Source organism: Coregonus clupeaformis, chromosome 5 (genome assembly GCF_020615455.1).
Source record: "Coregonus clupeaformis isolate EN_2021a chromosome 5, ASM2061545v1, whole genome shotgun sequence".
NCBI classification, from domain to species: domain Eukaryota; kingdom Metazoa; phylum Chordata; class Actinopteri; order Salmoniformes; family Salmonidae; genus Coregonus; species Coregonus clupeaformis.
In genome coordinates this window covers 3,093,988-3,116,008 of record NC_059196.1, presented here as the reverse complement: position 1 = coordinate 3,116,008, position 22,021 = coordinate 3,093,988, and the positions used below count along the sequence as shown (strand labels likewise).

Below are 22,021 nucleotides of genomic sequence, written 5' to 3'. Positions count from 1 at the left end.
CAGAATACTGTCCATGCATAGGTTTGATCTTCTTACTATTGCAGTGTCATTCTGAATTACGTCTACACACCCGCTCTGCCAACTGAGGCCTCCATGACACATGATGGACTCTCCACCAGGGTGCCTGGGCCCTGCATGTCTCTGTGCTGGTGTGAAGCCAGACCAGACAGGTTCTGCTTGGTGAGGATTCACTGAGGAGGCGATAGAGAAGGAAAAGAGGACTAGAAGGAAAAGAAGGGGAGAGATGGATGCACTCTGGGCCAGTGCCACCCTCTCAATTTAGCCTGCCACTTTATCCTCTCTCTGGGCTCCAGCTGCCTGGGCTGGCAGACAGGAGGAACAATTATGTAAAGTTAGCAGCAGCTTGAGGAACAGCGGGGACGGGACAGAGGACAGGGGACAGGGGACAGGGGACCCCCATGAACTAGTAAGATACTCACTAAGCTCTGGAAGCTCCAGGGAGCGGGGGAGGAAACGAGAAGGGGAATGGGAGGGAGTGAAAAGGGGGAAGGGTCGCCACACACAAGACAGCTGCTCCTCAGAGCACCTTGTATTTTATAAAGCGCCTCTGTGATCGGAGTGTGTACCGCAGAGGAGGCTGGTGGGAGGAGCTATAGGAGGATGGGATCATTGTAATGGCTGGAATGGAATCAATGGAACGAAGTCAAGCACGTTGTTTCCATGTGTTTGATGTGTTTGATACAATTCCGTTGATTCCATTCCAGGCATTCCAATGAGCCCGTCCTCCTATAGCTCTTCCCACCAGCCTCCTCTGGTGTACCTGTGTGTGTGTACAACAGTGTGTACGTGTGTGTGCACATCAAAGTATGTATGTATTTTTGTGACGCAGTGTTCAAGTGCTGCTATGTGTGAAGAGTAGAATATGTTAGTAGAGTGACAGTTTCTAACTTCATAGTCCCCAGGTCCAAAACTATTTTAAGGTAACACACATTACTGTATAGAGCCTTAGTTACATGGAACACCCTTCTGTCTCAAATTACATAAGCAAACAGCAAAATCAGCTTTAAAAAACGAATAAAACAACACCTCGCAACACAACGTCTCTCCCCTATCTGACCTAAATAACTTGTATGTCTATGTAAAGTGATATTTACATTTGACAGACGATCTTATCCAGAGCAACTAGGGTTAAGTGCCTTGCTCAAGGGCACATCGACAGATTTTTCACCTAATCGGCTTTGGGATTCAAACCAGCAACCTTTCGTTTACTAACACAACGCTCTTAACCACTAGACTATCTGCTGCCACATATGTTTTTCCTAACTGTTTTGTCAGCACAGATCCTTTTGTATTTCTATATTTATTTTAAATGTATGTAGCTCTGTCCTTGAGCTGTTCTTGTCTATTTTATTGTTCTGTATTATGTCATGTTTTATGTTTTGTGTGGACCCCAGGAAGAGTAGCTGCTCCTTTTGCAACAGCTAATGGGGATCCAAATAAAATGCTAAATCCTAATTATCTGTCAGTGCATGCAATTGTGAAAAGAATGCTTACAAATCAAATCAAATTGTGTTTGTCACATGCTTTGTAAACAACCGGTGTATACTAACAGTGAAATGCTTACTTATGGGCCCTTCCCAACAATGCAGAGAGAAAAAAAAAGAGAAATAGTAGAAGAAAATAAAATAAAAAAGAATAACACGAGGAATAAATACACAGTGAGTAACGATAACTTGGCTATATACACAGGGTACCAGTACTGAGACAGTGTGCAGGGGTACGAGCTAGTTGAGGTAGATATGTTTGTACACATAGGAAGGGATCAAATGTCTAGGCAACGGTATAGATAATACACAGTAACAGCAGCGTATGTGATGAGTCAAAGGAGATTTGTGCAAAAAGGGTCAATGCAGATATTCAGGGTAGCTATTGGTTAACTTTTTAACCAATTATCTATCAGTCTTACATCTTGGGGGTAGAAGCTGTTCAGAGTCCTGTTGGTTCCAGACTTGGTGCATCGGCGGTAGCAAAGAGAACAGTCTATGACTTGGGTGGCTGGAGTCTTTGACAATTTTTAGGGCCTTCCTCTGACACCAACTGGTGTAGAGGTCCTGGATGGCAGGGAGCTCGGCCCCAGTAATGTACTGGGCCATACGCATTACCCTCTGTAGCGCCTTGCGGTCGGATGCCAAACAGTTGCCATACCAAGCTGTGATGCAGCCAGTCAAGATGCGCTCAATGGTGCAGCTGTATAACTTTTTGAGGATCTGAGGGCCCATGCCAAATCTTTTCAGCCTCCTGAGGGGGAAGAGGCGTTCTCTTGCCCTCTTCACGACTGTGTTGATGTGTGTGGACCATGATAATTCCTTAGTGATGTGGACACCGAGGAACTAAGCTCTCGACCTGTTCCACAACAGCCCCGTCGATGTGGATGGGGGCGTGCTCGGTCCTCCATTTCCTGTAGTCCACATTCAGCTCCTTTGTCTTGCTGATGTTGAGGGAGAGGTTGTCTCTGACCTCCCTGTAGGCTATCTCATCGTCGTCATTTATCAGGCCTACCACCGTTGTGTCGTCTGCAAACTTATTGATGGTGTTGGAGTCGTGTGTGGCCACGCAGTCGTGGGTGAGTACAGGAGGGGACTAAGCACAGGGGCCCCCATGTTGAGGGTCAGCATGGCGGATGTGTTGTTGCCTACCCTCACTACCTGGGGGCAGCCCGTCAGGAAGTCCAGGATCCAGTTGCAGAGGGAGGTGTTTAATCCCAGGGTCCTTAGCTTAGTCATGAGCTTGGAGGGCACAATGGTGTTGAACGCTGAGCTGTAGTCAATGAACAGCATTCTCACATAGGTGGTCCTTATGTCCAGGTGGGAAAGGGCAATAGGGATTGTGTCATCTGTGGATCTGTAGGGGCGGTATGTTAATTGGAGTGGGTCCAGGGTGTCTGGGATGATGGTGTTGATTTGAGCCATGACCAGCCTTTCAAAGCATTTCATGGCTACAGATGTGAGTGCTATGGGGAGATAGTCATTTAGACAGGCGTTCTTGAGCACAGGGACTATGGTGGTCTGCTTGAAACATGTAGGTATTACAGACTGGGTCAGGGAGAGGTTGAAAATGTCAGTGAAGACACTTCCCAGCTGGTCAGCGCATGCTCTAAGTACGCGCCCTGGTAATCCGTCTGGCCCTGCGGCCTTGTGAATGTTAACCTGTTTAAAGGTCTTACTCACATTGGCTACGGAGAGCGTGATCACAGTCGTCCAGAACAGCTGTTGCTCTCATGCATAGTTCAGTGTTGCTAGCCTCGAACTGTGCATAGAAGGTATTTAGCTGGTCTGGTAGGCTCGTGTCACTGGACGGCTCGTGTCACTGGACAGCTCGCGGCTGGGTTTCCGTTTGTAATTCGTGATAGTTTGCAAGCCCTGCCACATCCGACGAGCGTCAGAGCCGGTGTAGTAGGATTCGGTCTTGGTCCTGTATTGATGGTTCGTTGGCGGGCATAGCGGGATTTCTTATAAGCGTCCGGATTAGTGTCCCGCTCATTGAAAGTGGCAGCTCTAGTCTTTAGCTCAGTGCGGATGTTGCCTGTAATCCATGGCTTCTAGTTGGGATATGTACGTACGGTCACTGTGGGGACAACGTCATTGATGCACTTATTAATGAAGCCGGTGACTGATGCGGTAAACTCCTCAATACCATCGGATGAATCCCAGAACATATTCCAGTCTGTGCTAGGGAAACAGTCCTGTAGCTGATACTGACACTGATAGAGTTTTTGCTTATAAGCAGGAATCAGGAGGATAGAGTTATGGTCAGATTTGCCAAATGAAGGGCGGGGGAGAGTGTTGTATGCATCTCTGTGTGTGGAGTAAAGGTGATCTAGATTTTTTTCGCCGCTAGTTCATAGGTGACATGCTGGTAGAAATTAGGTAAAACGGATTTCAGTTTTCCTGCATTAAAGTCACCGGCCACTAGGAGCGCCGCCTCTGGGTGAGCATTTTCTCGTTTGCTTATGGCCTTATACAGCTCATCGAGTGAGGTCTTAGTGCCAGCATCGGTTTGTGGTGGTAAATAGACAACTACGAAAAATATAGATAAACTCTCTTGGTAAATAGTATGGTCTACAGCTTATCATGAGGTGTTCTAACTCAGTCAAGCAGAATCTCGAGACATCCTTAATATTAGGCAGGGGTGTCAAACTCATTCCATGGAGGGCCTAGTGTCTGCAGGTTTTTGGTTTTTCCTTTCAATTAAGACCTAGACAACCAGGTGTGGGGAGTTCCTTACTAATTAGTGACCTTAATTCATTAATCAAGTACAAGGGAGGAGCGCAAACCCACAGCCACTCGGCCTTCCATGGAATGAGTTTGACACCTGTGATATTAAAGATTGCGCACCAGTTGTTGATAACAAAGAGACACTCACCCCCTCCTCTGAGATTCCCCGATGCAGCCATTCTGTCCCGCCGATGTATAGAAAACCAGCTAGATTTATATTTACATTATCCTTGTTCAGCCACAACTCGGAGAAACATAGGATATTACAGTTCTTCAGATCACGTTGATAGGATAGTCTCGATCAGAGCTCATCCAGTTTATTCTCCAGTGATTGCACGTTCACCAATAGAACGAAGGGTAGAGGCGATTTATCCACTCTCTGACACTCTCGTCAGGTATCCCACGACGCCAGCCTCTATAGCACCATCTCCTCCTTCTTCGAGTGTCGGGGATTTGGGTCTGGTCCACGATAATCAATATGTCTTTCGCCTCCGACTCATTGAAGGAGAAGTCCTCATCCAAATGGAGGTTAGTGATAGCTGTTCTGATGTCCAGAATCTATTTTCAGTCATAAGAAACTATCAGCGCAAACAAATACACAAAATAGCACAATTGGTCAGGAGCCCGTAAAACGGCCGCCATTCCACATTATATGTTGGTGTTTGTCAATCTACTATTGGCTTGTTGTTTAATGAAAGTAAAGCATGAGTAACAGGCGTCACTGTGCTTGCTTAACAGTTTAGCTTCCTTCCTTACACGTACGCAAATGGGTGTGATCCCAGATTCTCTGCTTCGCAAACACACGTGACCGCCCTCTTGAAAATGTCTTTGCCAACTACGCTACCGAAAAGCTAGCAATTTGATAGCGCGGGTGGCGATATTTCAAGCTGGGGAGTGAGGTTACAAATCCAACTCTGTTACACATGCACAGATGGAGAATACATCTGCTTCTTAAATAGGCTACTTTTAAACGTCTAGGGAAGCCTAGAAGGTTAGAGGGTAGAAGAGGCCTAGAAGGTTAGAGGGTAGAAGAGGCCTAGAAGAGGCTGAAAGAGCAGAGAACTCCCCTAGAAGCGATGATTGCTGTACCATACGAAACATAGAATACGAGACAGGAAGTTAACGCTGGGCTACAGTGACACCTTCTTTGGAATCCACACATGGTGTGACCTCTGAGCGGCCAGTGTCAAACACGTACACCTATGTAGAAAAAAGTATGTTAGCAGTTTGCAGACCCTACAAATAGATCCAGCCTTTGAAATGGGACACCATCAACATATGTGACTATGTTGCATTTGTTGCAAAGTGGAATAGACTGAAATGGCGTTCTAAAGACTAGACAGAGAAGTTGGTGTTGTTGGTGTATACTTAAGGTCTCACTGTCTGAGTTTCAGATGCCTTCTAAGATATCGGGTAGCATTGTAGTACCATGTACAACTTGATCATATAGATATTTGCAAAGCACTACAATGTGTTTAACATTCAATTTCACATAGAGGTGTCAGAGCCTCATCACAGTACAGCAGCTTCCCATAGCCATCACTATTTCAATACTTTCACACATTACAGAATCAAAATAACCTTGTAAGATTGTGTGTGGATTGCTGTTGCTATTCAAAAACACATTTTAATGTTAGTGAATGGCAGTGGAAAGCATCTCAGGGCCCTATATTACATTTTCTATGTATGAAATGTGTACTGTAAATGTGACTTGTACATACTGTATGTGTGACTCATACAGATTATGTAATATTCTGGTTGAGTTGAGGGACATCATATCATTGTCGTGCTGTCGGCACCACAGCTTACCTGCCATGGTCAAAATTAGCAACAAGCTAGGAGCCTGCTATCAGGTTGCCTATGGAACACACTGTATAGCTGCAACATGGACGTCTGTAACTGGAGGAGAGAAGGATCATTCCAAACCAAACTCTAGCCCCTACCCCTAGACCAATGGTATTCAAACCCAATTTTTTTCACAAGAATTTCTGGGGACCCAATTTTTTGGGCAAGAATTTATCACAACCCCACCCCAAATCAATGACACGACCTTAAAGTCGGTCAATTTAGATTTTTACATCAACAAATAACCTTCAATTCATTACATTTTCATCACTTATCAAAACGAAAAGAAACCAATAAATACATTTACTCAATAAAATTGTATTTTTCAAATTATCTTTCTCAAAAACGTTTGTATATTGTCACATACAATGATCTGTACAATGATTTGTTCCCCCCAAAAAAAAATATTACAAAAATGACATTAAATTGCCGACCCCACTGCAGTTCCCCTCCACTAGGGGTCGGGACCCCGACTTTGAATACCACTGCCCTAAATACTTCTTGGTAGCCTAGATCTGAAAGGGATCAAATAGGTATGGCAACATCAGAATGTGTCAAAGGGTAGGGGCTAGCTAGACTATAGGTTTATATGTGATTGGTCCCAGGATGATTGAGAAAGTACACATTGTGATGTATTAATAAGATAACATATTATTCCTCCACAGAGTCAAGCACATATAAACAGTAAACAAAATACATCTTTGGAAATGGGTCCATTAAAATAGTGTCTCTCAGTTTGGGTGTGTTGTGTGTTTGGTGATGAAATCGCATCCATTGAAACCAGAGCCAGTTCCGTCACTTGTGCTGGGCTATGTTTAGTGCCACAGTGTAAAGTTATCCGTCCACCAGTGCCAGATTGGCTGATTAAATTGCATCGACTCAACTGTCAGTCTGTATGTCTGTCTATAGTCTATTTACCGATACCTCCTCTCCTCCCCGTGACCTGTGACTTTAGCACAGTTGATTTCTACTGACCAGAATAACGTATCCTAGATGGGGGAATGGCTGAGTGGGTTGTCTATGTACATCAGCGGTTCCCAAAGTAGGGATCGCGACCCTATGTGTAGTCGCCTGATATGAAAATGGGGTCGCGGGAGAATTTCCAAAATCCTGAGAGAAAAAATTATATATACACAGAAACTCACATCAACACCTTTGTCAGGAAACATTGTTAAACGACGAATGTATGCTATTGCTAGCAATCAACAGGAAAATGACTGAACAACTCAAACTCCCCAGTTTATGCTCTCCAAATGGACATTAGCTGTGAGGGCAGAGATGTCCATGCATTTACTTTTGTTCGCTATACATGTCGGGGGGATGCTATTCACGAGGACATATTGTTCTGTCTCACGATTCCCGAGCATGAAACGGCATATGGGATGTTCAGTGTGCTGCGTGGCTATATTGACGAAAAACAGATTCCATATGGGATCAAATGGTGGACTTTTGCACAGATGGCTCCATCTATCAAGGGACGGCGGGCAAGACAAAGGGACTCAAAGGGAATACCCTGCCGTCTACCTCTGAGCATTAAATGCCGCGTTCACAACAACTGGGAACTTGGAAATCTCTGACTTCCAACTTCAGTGCATTCAAGACAACTGGGAAGTCGGAAATAAACGAGCTCCGACTTGGAATTTTTTAAGGTAATCCAACTCGGAACTCAAACTCGGGAACTCTGGCCTCTTTCTAGAACTCTGACTTTCCGACCTAATGATCATGACATTATGATTTGACCTCGTATTTTTCAGAGTTCCCAGTTGTCTTGAAAGCACCATAAAACTCATGGTAGGCTACCCCTTGCCAGCTCATATCTGTGTGAAGCTGAATTCAGTGCTCTCATCTGCATTAAAAACAAAAATATCGATCCAGGTTGGATGTGACAGCAGAGATGAGGTGCACACTGTCAACCACGCCCCCTGACCCAACATGCATCAAACACACCCATCTCATTAGTGGTGAGATAAGAGACATTGTGTCAGACTAATTTGCAATTGACTGCCCCACATTAAAAGTATGTGATGGACGGTTGCTAGAATGTTTTTCAATTGACTGCCATAGCCCCAAATAAAAAAGTAAACATTGGCTGTTAATTACATACTTTTTTCACATGGGTGGGGTTTTCAGATACCAAAATGGGGTCGTGGGCCAAAAAAGATTGGGAACCCCTGATGTACATGTTAGTATGTATTTTACATTGTTACATTGCTTAGTACTGTACATGTTGCCATGAAGACATTGCATAAGATCCACTACCACCGCCCACCCCCAAACACTCACTAACCTCCATACACTGACTGATACACACTCATCCAACTGTCCTATGATTCTCCCCTCTCAGGCATGGCCAGTATGCACAGAGACAGCTGTCCAGTTGGTGTAACGTTTGCTTGTACCTATTGCCAAACCCCCTGGACACAGACGCATTGATCACATTCCCTGCGATTAACACAGGCTTTCCACAAACCCCTATCTTCTGGAGCCTTAAGCCCTACTGCATACAATGAGCTATGGGAAAACACACACACACATAATGTCCTCTGCCAATATTAAACGGACCATCCACTCTGCAAGACTACATGGACGCTGGCTCGCGTTATTACATAGAGGAATGAGGGGATTTCATGGCATAAACCAGGCCAACAACAGTTCAAACCACTGACATTTGGGAGATAATTTGATAAACATCATAGGAATCGGTTAAATAAATAGTTACGTGCAGGGCCAGTAATTATATATAATTTTTTATATTGACATCACACTAGAAAGGGAGGATTTACTTTATTACATTGCCAGAGATATAAATGTAGAACAATATTGGTAGGACAGTTTTGTATTGTTAATAATGTACTGTTTTTACATACTGGCTCTGGCTCAGAGGGAACAGGATAGCATTTGCAGGCCTTAATAAGATTAAAATCACAAAGGTGTCAAAACTAAGGCCAACAATATTCTGGTCCACGCCACTGCATTTAGAATTGGGTGCAGAGTGCACTGCAGGGCCACTGATGCTGTCAAGCAAGTGACCTGACCTGACCTGACCCCTGAGCAGTGTTCACCTAGGACATGGGGAGTAGTGAGGCCTAGCGCGCAGGCCTGGCTGCCCTTATAAGGTATGAGTCTGCCTCAGTAGCCACACAAGCCCAGCAGCTGAACCATCAATCACCCAGATCGTATAACTGCCTGCAGACACCCACCGAGTGATCTGCTCTCTGTCTCCCTCTCTCTTCATCTCTGTAGAAGATGCCACTGTGTTCTATAGTGTTCTATAGTCCATGTTGGTCTCTATAGCCTTGTAATGTGTCTCTCAGATTGCTCCTGCTATTGCCATCTTTTCCCATCACTCAGTCTTTTCCTCTGTTTCTTTCTGCTTTTCATGCATCCTTTATCTTTGTGATGCAAATTTCTACATTAATGTCGTAGATTCTGGGAGGCCTGCACATCAGATATGTTGTCCAAGATCCACAGACATCAATACCTTTTAGTTTACTTACATTCTCTTTGTCACGCCTATCTAAGCCATTGCTCTATTACTGAAACTAATGTTAAAGCCTCGTACAACCCTGCCATCACCACTGTCTCAACTAATACTGCTGCTACTAATGTTTATTTTCTCCCCGGGCCATCCCCCATCCCATCCCACCCTTTTAATCTGCTTTGTTGAAAATTTGCCAAGTTATATTAAGTCCCGACAGGGTTCCACCCCTAATACCACCCAAACACATCCCCAGCCCCCCACAAACATTTCGGCCCCCACCTTTCTGTTATTTTTTGCTGTTTCGTAATCTGCATGATAAATACAATACCATGCAGTTATGTGTGGTGCTACTGGGCATGTTTATGTGTTATGGTGTGTTGGTTACAATGTAACTGACTGTTATTGATAATAGTCACTGACTCAACAAATGAATTATGCACATACCAATTTGCTACTTACAATAACAGTAACACTGTAGCACACCCGCATATAGCCTATTCCAAAAGAATACCAAAGCAAAAAAGATTGAATGGAGAAATAGCCACAAATTTGTCAATATCATCAGAATACTAGTTCTGGTAAGGGATATGTGGCACTTTAAAACTAAAATCTCATTCTATTACAGCCTAATAAATTGAGAGCCTGTCATAGAGCAATATAATTCCCACGGGGGGCCAGTATGACATTTTTTAAATAATGTATGCACTCACTAACTGTGAGTCGCTCTGGATAAGAGCGTCTGCTAAATGACTAAAATGTAAATGTAAATGTAATAATTTAAATCTTATATATTATATACATAATATAACATTTTTTATATACACGTTTTTATGCATTTATTTAACATAAAATGTGAAAAGAGCAGTTTATCTCGGTGACAGTCGTCCTTGCAGTCCTGTCTGTGCTGGTCTGTCCCATGTCACTCGCAGTTCAGATCACCCACAGATAGATGGCCTTGTCCTCAGAGGGAGATGGCGTCAATCTACCGCGGTGCATGGTGGGAATGATCAGATCAGGTAAGCTGAAATGAGACCGTCTGAGCCGCAAGAACAGGTGAATGATTACTGAATTACTGTAGGCCTGCTGTTAATGACGTCGTCCAAAGATATCATTTATCTTGGTCCCATAATGAAGAAATAGTGAATGTTTTGACGCGAGCAGTCCAATTAACTTTAATGGGAGCCCGATTGAAAATCGGAGATACGCGACAACAAGAGGTCGACAACTCACCAAAAGCCTGGAATTAGCAGCAGGTAGGTTAAAAATAACTTTTGTTGATAGTGCTCTTGTTAATGTGTTCACATCAATTTGTTCTTTGACGTGTGGATCATAATTTTGTAGTTTCAATGGCTGCATTATATCCCAATGGTCTTTATTTTCTTCTGCTACAGCCGCCCTAGTGCCGAATTGTCACTGTATGCATATAGTATGTCATCAATACATTTATTTGACAAAATATATTTATTTTGATGAATAAATGTTTGTCTTTATGTGTCTGTAGCCTACGCAGTATAAGTATTCCAATACCATTTTAAACGGGTTGACAAAGCCACAACAATGCACACACAGGCCTAACCATCTGTTGTTATTGCCTAATGTTATACAAATGCAAATTCGTAATCCATATAAAACCGTGTGCACTGTGAAGGCAGACAAAGGTCTAATGTTGGAAAACATCCAAATACAATAGCCTATGGCACAAGTCCTCCTGTACACGCGCACATGTTGTTTATCTGTCTCTGACAGGTGTTGCTTTTCTCCCATAGAGGATGCTCCTTTGTAGGCCATCATCCAATTTAATATAGGCCTATGGTAATTGCTTCACAATTTCTCATTTAGGTCTACTGACCTGCCAAAGTGTCCTAGTGAGTACATAAAAAGGCCAAAAGAATTCATTATAAAAATGATATATTCCAATTTTCTTAATTATGTGAATATAGAACTGTAGGCCTATTCATCCATAAAACATTAAATTAACTAATTTGTTTTGCACACAAGTATGTCAAGTAAGCTTGATTTGTCGATTTTTAATTAGCACCCTTATGTAGACATAACTCCACCCACATCCGTTCCATACGTCAAATGCGGTTGGACTCGAGAGAAAGTTAAGATATCAGACAGGGGAGGTGATATAAATAATACTCTGAGATTTTCACCCTCCAGACATTATTTCCTAAAGGTCTTAGTGATGAAATGCCTATGTATGTTATGTGTTGTAAATGTGAACATGAATTAATGCCTGCATTTCAGATTACTCTGACGTTTTTCTTGCGCTGTACCCAATGATTTATGAAACATTGCTTGGTGGTCGATGTCCTCATTGTGGTTTTACAGACGTGTTTAATACGTTTTATTTATGATATTTGGTAACACTTACTTATTTTCCCTCGACTCCAACCCCATTCTACATAAGGGTGGTCATTTAAAAAAAAACTCACAACAGCTCTGACGAAGGCCTTGAGGCCGATATGTAAAGCTTATTAAAGAGCAGTGATACTAGCAAGAGCAGTGTGCGGGTTTCTTATTTTTTCTCATCTTATTTAACTATTACCATGCACCTGCAAAAAAGATAGCTCAGATGTGCGAGTGCCTTTTCAATTTTGAATTATAGTAATTAGAAGTAAACATTTCAATTTAATTTAAATTCCAATGGTGTACCAGCTAAATTGCAGGGGTCTGAAGGGATAGGTCCATTCTCTGAATAATCTTTCTATGATTGAAATGACACCCACCCTGTATTCAACAGCATGTTGTTTCTCAACCGATGGCAGGCACAACACAACAACCTCAGATTATGTAAAGTAGGGTCTAAACTACAACATATGCGAAAATGAAAAAAATAGGAGTTTATGCGTTTTTAGATAATTTACGTTAAAGGTTTAAAATGACAATTTTAAATAAAAAATACAACGTTTTACTAAGTAATCCAATAGTTTGACAACACTATTTGTAAGCTTTTAAATGATATCAAACTCAACCGTTTATCTTTTCCAGTGATGAAGACAATGTCTCATGGTATGGTGGGGTATGCAAAATGTGTCAAATTTGAGTACTTTTATCTCCTGAATGTTTTTGCATTCATGTCCAAAAAGTCCCTTTCTGACCACTTCTACCATGGGCAAACATGTATGGAAAGTTACTGTATGTTTACATCAAAAGGGATGATGTCAAAAGTGATTGAATTCAAATGGATTTACCCAAATATTAAATAAGAGCATCACTCTTTTCAACTTTAGATCCATTATAGGTCCCGATCAATTGCAATGACCACTGTTGTTTACCATTACAACTGCCATACGCTGCCCTCCTCCCAGGAGCCACTAGTAAGATATCCTTGTGTTAATGTATGGTCTGCTGCAGCTGGCCTGCCTTTTGGTGTTATGCTGATGCAGTCTCCTGCTCAGGCCCAGCACAGCTCCCTCTCTTGTTCCCCATAGACACCTGTTTCTCCTCTTAGGCGCTTGGCTTCACAGTGCAGCCCTCCTCTCCTGTTCTCCCATTAGTATTGATATGGTGTAAGGGTGATCAGAGGCCTTTTATGCTCATTATTTGAGTTCAGGCTACCCATCTGGTCTTTAAGGAGCCAACTTTTTTTGTTGAGGCAATCCTCTGTAGCCCTGCTACAAGATGCATCAACATGTTATTGCCACAGAGAGCAGGTACCGTGAAATAGAACACCAACCAGAAATATAACACCCACTACAATTTTGTATTTGTAACTGAAACAGGACAGGGTTGATATTGTTTTGGGTTTAGATTTAATGTCAGAACTGCACTCCAACCATATGAAGAGACCTCTCTCTGGACCTGTTCTCATTGTACTACACATCCCACTCCAACCCCTCAATGTGGCATGATGCCCCACTGACCAGGAAGTAGACTACTTCATGTGTTATGCCTTGAGTCATTGAACTGGGCGGCTGTCGGCTCCAGGCTTTATGCCTTCATGCTCACAGGAGCAAAATGACACCGTTGTCCCAGGATGTGTTTTACATACAGACCCATTGGTCTCTGTATTGGCTATTCAATGGTTTCTTTGGCTGCCAGAATGCATAGTCATGGTTATGAAAGTTTGCATAGAAATCCCCAGGGAGATCACTTTACAGTTTTAAAGGCTCTGGCAGGCTGTCAGGTCAGCATACTGTTGTCGTCGGTGACACCCCCCCGTGGTGGTAAACATAGGCTACACTTGTAGTTTTTTACTTTGCACAGAACTTGGAGCATCATTTTATGTTCTGATAAGATGTTTTGTTAAACAGCTATAGGACAGATACAAATGGATTGTTGTCATAATGGGAGGCTTGTGTGCTATTAGTCCTTTCTCCTCTGTGTGTTTGTCTTTGTGTGTCTAGGGGCTGCTGTTTGTGAGACATCTCAGTTCAGTACCAGCTGTATTTTACTGTAACTTACTAGTCACAAGTCTCTTTAGCATACTGGCAGTGGTCAAGTTATAGTTGTATATCTAAAGCTAGTTGGTTAGCCTACACATTGTCGTACTGCTTTAGTTCAACACAACACTGTTTACTATGGAGTGTTGCCAATAGCCATATTACCACCAGTGCATAATTACATGCTGCCATTGCACACCCCTGTTGGACCTTTATTCACTTTGTGTGTCCCATACATGCATATACACTGAGTGTACAAAACATTAAGTACACCTGCTCTTTCCATGACATAGACTGACCAGGTGAAAGCTATGATCCCTTATTGATGTCACTTGTTAAATCCACTTCAATCAGTGTAGATGAAGTGGTGGAGAAAGGTTAAAGAAGGATCTTTCAGCCTTGAGACAATTGAGACGTCAAATCAAATGTATTTTGTAAAGCCCTTTTTACATCAACAGAAGTGATATACAGAAACCCAGCCTAAAACCCCAAACAGCAAGCAATGCAGATGTAGAAGCACGGTGGCTAGGAAAAACTCCCTAGAAAGGCAGGAACCTAGAAAGAAACCTAGAGAGGAACCAGGCTCTGAGGGGTGGCCAGTCCACTTCAGGCTGTGCCGGGTGGAGATTATAAGAGTACATGGCCATTAAGGCCAGATTGTTCTTCAAGGTGTTCAAATGTTCATAGATGAAGCAGGGTCAAATAATAATCACAGTGGTTATACAGGGTGCAACAGGTCAGCACCTCAGGAGTAAATGTCAGTTGGCTTTTCATAGCCGAGCATTCAGAGGTCGAGACAGCAGGTGCGGTAGAGAGAGAGAGTCGAAAACAGCAGGTCTGGGACAAGGTAGCATGTCCGGTGGACAGGTCAGGGTTCCATAGCCGCAGGCAGAAGAGTGGAAACTGGAGCAGCAGCACGACCAGGTGGACTGGGAACAGCAAGGAGTCATCAGGGCAGGTAGTCCTGAGGCATGGTCCTAGGGCTCAGGTCCTCCGGGATGGGATGGATAGAGAGAGAGAGAGAGAGAGAATTAGAGGGAGCATACTTAAATTCACACAGGACACCAGATAAGACAGGAGAATTACACCAGATATAACAGACTGACCCTAGCCCCCCGGCACATAGACTATTGCAGCATAGATATTGGAGACGGTGGGTCGGGGGACACTGTGGCCCCGTCCGACGATACCCCCGGACAGGGCCAACCAGGCAGGATATAACCAGGCAGGATTGTGTATGTGTGCCATTTAGAGGGTGAAGTAGTAGGTGCCAGGCGCAACGGTTTGTGTCAAGAACTGGAACGCTGCTGGGTTTTTCACACTCAACAGTTTCCTGTGTGTATCAAGAATGGTCCACTAACCAAAGGACATCCAGACAACTTGACACTACTGTGGGAAGCAGCATCCCTGTGGAACGCTTTCGACACCTTGTACAGTCCATATGACCAGTTACAAGTATTTTAAAATTGTGAACCGTCCCCTTCTTCCTCCTCCTCCATACAGGGTTGAGCTGAGAGAGGCACCATGCTGTCGGGGGAGGAGATTCTGTGCAGCACGCGGCAAGTGATAGCGGGCCTGGAGGCGCTGCGCGGCGAGAACCACACCCTCCTGGACAACCTGCAGGAGGTGCTGGAGGGCCGGCCGGTGGCCGAGAGTGGCAGTGTGGAGCAGGAGAAGAGTGGCATCATCCGCCAGTCTCTGGAGAGGATAGAGCTGGGCCTGGGAGAGGCACAGGTGGGGTCATACTGGAGATAGCAGAATGCATGAAGACCGCAGAATGGGTGAAGTTGTATTTTGACTGTATTGGATCTGTACATGTTTATATACACACCTACTTCACTCTCTTCCTCTTTCACTCTCTCTCTCCTCGCTCTCTCTTTCTTTCCCTCTCCCTCCTCCTCCCCAGGTGATGATGGCTCTGTCGGCCCACCTGGGCTCCCTGGAGGCAGAGAAGCAGAAGCTGCGGACCCAGGTACGGAGGCTGTGCCAGGAAAACCAGTGGCTGAGGGACGAGCTGGCCAGGGCCCAGCAGAGGCTGCAGGACAGGGAGCAGGAGGTGGTCACCCTGGAGGAGCAGAACAGACACCTGCAGTTCATGAGCAGCATCCGCAAGTACGACCAGGAGGAGCCCCCACCGGTATGTCACAGACCACCACAACCAGGGTCGTATTCATTAGGCACCAAACAGGGAAAAAAACAGACTGATACAGTGAGGAACTACCAAAACTGCTCAAATTCGCTTTCCAATGCAAAATGTTTCGCTATGTTGTACCCTAATGAATATGACCCAGTACATGGTGCATGTGTTTGCCACAGCTTTTATGTTATTACTAAAGCTAAGCTGTTGGTGGCTTACCAGAACAGGTTGCTATGTGTTTCTCTGTATAGTTCATATAGGCACTCCCCTCAGCTCTGTACCATCAATTAGTTATGTTTTCTATGTCGACAGGATGACAAAGAAACAGGCTCCACCAAGGAATCCCTAGATGACCTTTTTCCCACGGACGAGGAGGAACAGTCACAGAGTACGTGCACTCGTCAAATGAGCCGGATATTCTTGTCTGGCTATCTGCTGTGCAGACGAGCTATGCATGTATGTGTGTCGGTGTCTCGATGTGACTCTCTGTGTTGTAAAGTCCGTCACTCGCTGTGTGTTTGTGTGTTTATGTACAATATCTTTTTTGGAGTATGTCTATGTACAATATATTTGTGAGTGAGTATGTGTCTATGTATGTTTGTGTTCATGTTTGTTTGTGTGTGTATGAATGACTCTCTCTACCCCCTCTTGTGTCCTCCTGTCCCCCAGTATCTCAGCCCCACGGTAGTAGTGCGGCGGCAGCGGCCCAGCAGGGAGGCTATGAGATCCCGGCCCGCCTGAGGACCCTCCACAACCTGGTGATCCAGTACGCCTCCCAGGGCCGCTATGAGGTAGCCGTGCCCCTCTGTAAACAGGCCTTGGAGGACCTGGAGAAGTCCTCGGGCCACAGCCACCCTGACGTGGCCACCATGCTCAACATACTGGCCCTGGTCTACAGGTGAGTGGAGCCACGTTAGCCTAGCATAGCTTCCATGCTAGGTCTTACTGTGGGGGATTTCCATAGTGTGGCTAGTTATGTTAGCCGTATGCTAAAGGCTGTTTCGCTCTTCTCTGCAGAGACCAGAACAAGTACAAAGAGGCGGCTAACCTCCTGAATGACGCGTTGGCCATTCGGGAGAAGACCCTGGGCATAGATCACCCTGCGGTATGTTCCTCTATAGTCTATAGTGAAGTTCAGGGGTCACCAAAATGGACAAAACAAGAAGTCTAAACCATGCATAGCTAATGGATTTCCCCAGCACAGTGGAAAAGCAGCTACAGTATGTAACCAGTGGTGTAGTGTAGGGTACAAGTTTTTTTTGCCCAACAGTTTACCCACCTTTTGCGGAAGAACGATTGAAAGTATAGGGAGCGTTTCTTTTTTCACCACGACCGGCGATCAAAGTTTTCCCACCTATTGTTTTTACTACTGCATCACTGTATTTAATTAACAGTACTGTATTTGCTTATAGGTGGCAGCCACACTCAACAACCTTGCTGTACTGTATGGAAAGAGAGGGAAGTACAAGGAGGCTGAGCCACTGTGTAAGAGAGCCCTGGAGATCAGAGAGAAGGTAATGAACCTAGCAGCACTGTGACTAGAAACCCTGCCCTCTGATGGACTAATGGCAACTCTGCAAGCATTCTGTAGTACAGCACTGCTACAGTACTATATTGTATTATCATTTCTCATTCATGCAAGCAAAAAGTTATATTACCTATTACTCGTTACTTCTTTCAACAATAAATAATTCCTTATTTCTCCCTGGGAAAAGTAATTTGTTACACTACTCGTTATATTACGTTGCGCGTCCTCACTCAATGTAAACAATGTCGTGTTTCTAGCAGTGGAGAGGTGTTTCTCGCCTGGGCACAGTTGACATTTTACTGTAATATTCTTGTAATTTTGTCCTACCAAATCAAAGAAATGGGAGTACTTCCGTGCTGAGAAACTCGATGTTTTAGACGGTTCTGCCATCTCCCTCACTAAAGCAGTTAGTAGTAGTGTGTGCGAGCGTGAACAGGAACTTGGTGAGAGGACGTCAGACAAACAATCTGGGGTGGTGGATATTTTTAAATATTTTGAGCCATCACAAATACTTATTTGGATCAGTAACTGTAATAGGAAATGAATGATAACACAAGTAACAACCATTAAAATTTAAATTGGAACAGTAACTCTTTTATATTACTCGTTACTGCATAAAGTAATTGAATTACTGTAACGCGTTAGTTTGTAATGCGCTACCCCTAACACTGCTTATTACCCAAACCTGTCTGTTCATCTCCATTCACCCCTCCCCCCCCACCCCTCTTGTTGTTGTGGGCAGGTGTTAGGCACGGACCACCCTGACGTGGCAAAGCAGCTGAACAACCTGGCGCTGCTGTGTCAGAACCAGGGAAAGTACCAAGAAGTGGAGCAGTACTACGAGCGTGCCCTGCACATCTACCAGAGCAGGCTGGGCCCTGACGACGCCAACGTGGCCAAGACCAAGAATAACCTGGTGAGGGATGGAGAATAGGAGAGGGAGAATGGAGGGAGGGGTATAAAGGGGGAGTGGACCTGGTTGGCATGGTCACTGGGCTAGATGATACCATATTACGTGTGTGTATAATATGCTATGATTGGGTAGAAGTGGGGGACATTGACCCAAGCTGCATGTGTGTGTCTATCTATCTGAGGTGTGATAGCGCTATTTGTGACTCTAGTATTGCTGTGTTTCTGGCTACAGGCTTCATGTTACCTGAAACAAGGGAAGTACAGACAAGCTGAGGCTCTGTATAAAGAGATCCTGACCCGGGCCCATGAAAAAGACTTTGGATCTGTGGATGGTGAGAGCAAACCCATAATATGATCTTTGAAACCTGCTCTCTAGGTTCAATAGCATTTTTATCCTAAAAGGGTGTATATATTGGAATAAAAAATGTATCTCAGAGATGTACTGTAAACAGCTAATCGTACTGGATGATGCCACTGATGTGTATCCTCTGATGTTGGTGTCTCAGGTGAGGTGCGGGACATCTGGACCCACACGGAAGAGGAGGGCTCCATGCAGGATGGGCTGGGCAGTCTGAAGCGCAGCGGCTCGTTCACCAAGCTCCGCGAGTCGATACGCAGGAGCAGCGAGAAGCTGGTCAGGAAGCTGAAAGGAGTCGGAACTCAAGATACCACCCCTCCGACTCCTGGGTAAAGACCAAGTCCTCATTCTGCATGTGTTACCTCTCAAAATGGTGCCCAATTTGTTACTCTCACTCTCTCTCTTGTTCTCCCTCAGGATGAAAAGGGCTAATTCTCTGAATGTGCTGAACGTGGGTGCGAGGGAGCGGCAAGAAGCGGCAAGGGTGAGCAGCAGTTTCTGGCCTTTTCTGTACAATATGATTGTTAGTGTTTATTCATCACCTTTCATTTTATGTGCTTCGTATCCTAAGGCATTTCTCTGGCTGTGTGTCATCAAAATGAATGTATATGTCATTGTTATACACATAGTCAGACTAGTCAAGTGTTTTGTATGTTCTTCCAGAACCCCAGCAGCCTGACAGAGAACCGAACCCTGAGCTCCAGCACCCAGAGTCTGGCACGGCGAGGGTCCCTCAGCTACACCTCTGAACACTAGCCCCCCCTCCCCACATCCAGGAAGTACTCTCACACAGCGCTGGCCCCTAATCCTCTCTCCGTCTCAGTGGATTGGCCTCTTGCGCTTACATGGGTCACTGCAACCCCATTCCCTTTCTCTGTTTGAATCGAACAATGATCCATTATCAGTTTAGGTTTGTTTACTGCACTATGTTGTAGCGGGTGGAGGTCACTGGTACTCCTTGCCTGCTGTCTGCTAGTTTCAGCCCCTGGTGCCCCAGTTCTGAGGTATAGTATAGATTAGGATACACACAGCAATGAGAACTGGTTTTGAGAGACGCAGATTGTATCCGTTTCAGACCAGATTGATCTGGAAATGAAATGACAATCCTTTTTTCTTTTTTATAATGATTTAGTAATGCTGTTGTTGTGACTTACTGCACAAGGAGGGAAATGCTTAAATTATTCAATGATTGTTCATAATTATGAACATCTTGATATTTGCATTTGGCACACTCAACTGCAGTTGGGTCATCAAGTAAGTGTCTGCAGCTATTGGATGTTATCCAAATTAATATAACTGTGCATGCAAGAAAGGTCTTATTTATACAATGTGGTTTTTAAAACGTGTTACATTCTGATTTTATCTCCTTGTGTTCATGTTTACCAGCGGTACTCTTGTTTTTGGCACTAGATGATTTTAATTCCACAATTAAAACAAAGATTTACTAATATCTAGTGAATGTGATGCACAAACCGTGTATTAGCTTCCATGTTAGGTTGTGGTAAAGCACTCTCCTTATTCCACAATACTAGAGCAAAATCTGCACTTCCCAGTCCAGCTGTAGAATGCTATGTAATTATTGTCTAAGGCTTGGCATTCTGTGAAATATATTTAGCATATTTCATTATAAGCTATTTTGATGCCCCAAAAGTAAAAGCACTATGTGCCTGTATGTAATATCTTATTTTTTAATTGGTCTGTTTGGGATACGCAGATGTTTTTTGGGGTAGCTAACTCTAAATTAACTTCCTTCTGGAACATATGTTTAAAAATTATTAGATTTTGTTGATATAGCCTATGCATCTTACTCAGGATGTTATCAAGTCAAGAGTAAATATATGCAATGATGGACAAAAAGCGATTGTTAATTCACTGTGGCGGTATTGCCACGTGATCATTAAAAGGTCTGTAGAGGAGTCACTAATGTAGAAAACCCATTGAGGTGGATGGAGGGCATTAAATGCGGATTGCGACAAGGTCGCCAGTTCGAATCCCAATGAGTCTTGTTTTCCAACCTTAACCAATCATATTTCTCATTTGACGTTCTAAATGACTGAACAGCTTTATAAATGTGGGAAACAAGTGTGGTACGCTCCCTCATGCTGCTGCAGTGGACTAGTCACTGGGATAGGGACCAGAAGGTCACAGGTTCTAATCTTGCCCATGCCCTTCCTTTTAATCGTCTACACTGGTTTAAAAAAAAAGTGTGCACAATCCGATCAGGACACAGAATGCATGTTAGAACCATGTATAAATGGGGCTATAAGCTGACAAAGCACAATAAGGGCTCTACTCAATCTGTAGCAAGCGATTGAGCCGACATACAGTGGGGAGAACAAGTATTTGATACACTGCCGATTTTGCAGGTTTATCATAGGTACACTTCAACTGTGAGAGACGGAATCTAAAACAAAAATCCAGAAAATCACATTGTATGATTTGTAATTAATTTGCATTTTATTGCATGACATAAGTATTTGATACATCAGAAAAGCAGAACTTAATATTTGGTACAGAAACCTTTGTTTGCAATTACAGAGATCATACGTTTCCTGTAGGTCTTGACCAGGTTTTCCCACACTGCAGCAGGGATTTTGGCCCACTCCTCCACACAGACCTTCTCCAGATCCTTCAGGTTTCGGGGCTGTCGCTGGGCAATACGGACTTTCAGCTCCCTCCAAATATTTTCTATTGGGTTCAGGTCTGGAGACTGGCTAGGCCACTCCAGGACCTTGAGATGCTTCTTACGGAGCCACTCCTTAGTTGCCCTGGCTGTGTGTTTCGGGTCGTTGTCATGCTGGAAGATCCAGCCACGACCCATTTTAATCCATGAAGGCGTAGTGTGTTACTAGTGGTTTTCTTTGAGACTGTGGTCCCAGCTCTCTTCAGGTCATTGACCAGGTCCTGCCGTGTAGTTCTGGGCTGATCCCGCACCTTCCTCATGATCATTGATGCCCCACGAGGTGAGATCTTGCATGGAGCCCCAGACTGAGGGTGATTGACCGTCATCTTGAACTTCTTCCATTTTCTAATAATTGCGCCAACAGTTGTTGCCTTCTCACCAAGCTGCTTGCCTATTATCCTGTAGCCCATCCCAGCCTTGTGCAGGTCTACAATTTTATCCCTGATGTCCTTAC

At 44.1% G+C, this 22,021-nt stretch overlaps 2 protein-coding genes across 2 annotated transcripts in view; one reads left to right on the top strand and one right to left on the bottom strand.

The window, feature by feature from the left end:
* The window catches only part of LOC121558530 (kin of IRRE-like protein 3), a 442,346-nt gene that overhangs the window by 151,792 nt on the left and 268,533 nt on the right, over positions 1-22,021 (bottom strand). The gene's annotated exons all lie outside the window — the stretch shown is intronic.
* On the top strand, positions 10,543-20,682 carry LOC121564286 (kinesin light chain 1). Its single transcript, XM_041875720.2, has 12 exons — positions 10,543-10,814; positions 15,453-15,683; positions 15,856-16,086; positions 16,399-16,474; positions 16,756-16,984; positions 17,104-17,191; positions 17,499-17,600; positions 18,357-18,530; positions 18,759-18,858; positions 19,033-19,213; positions 19,302-19,368; positions 19,548-20,682. The coding sequence occupies exons 2-12, from the start codon at positions 15,474-15,476 to the stop codon at positions 19,638-19,640; spliced, it is 1,551 nt and encodes a 516-aa protein (XP_041731654.1). The 5' UTR covers positions 10,543-10,814; positions 15,453-15,473; the 3' UTR covers positions 19,641-20,682.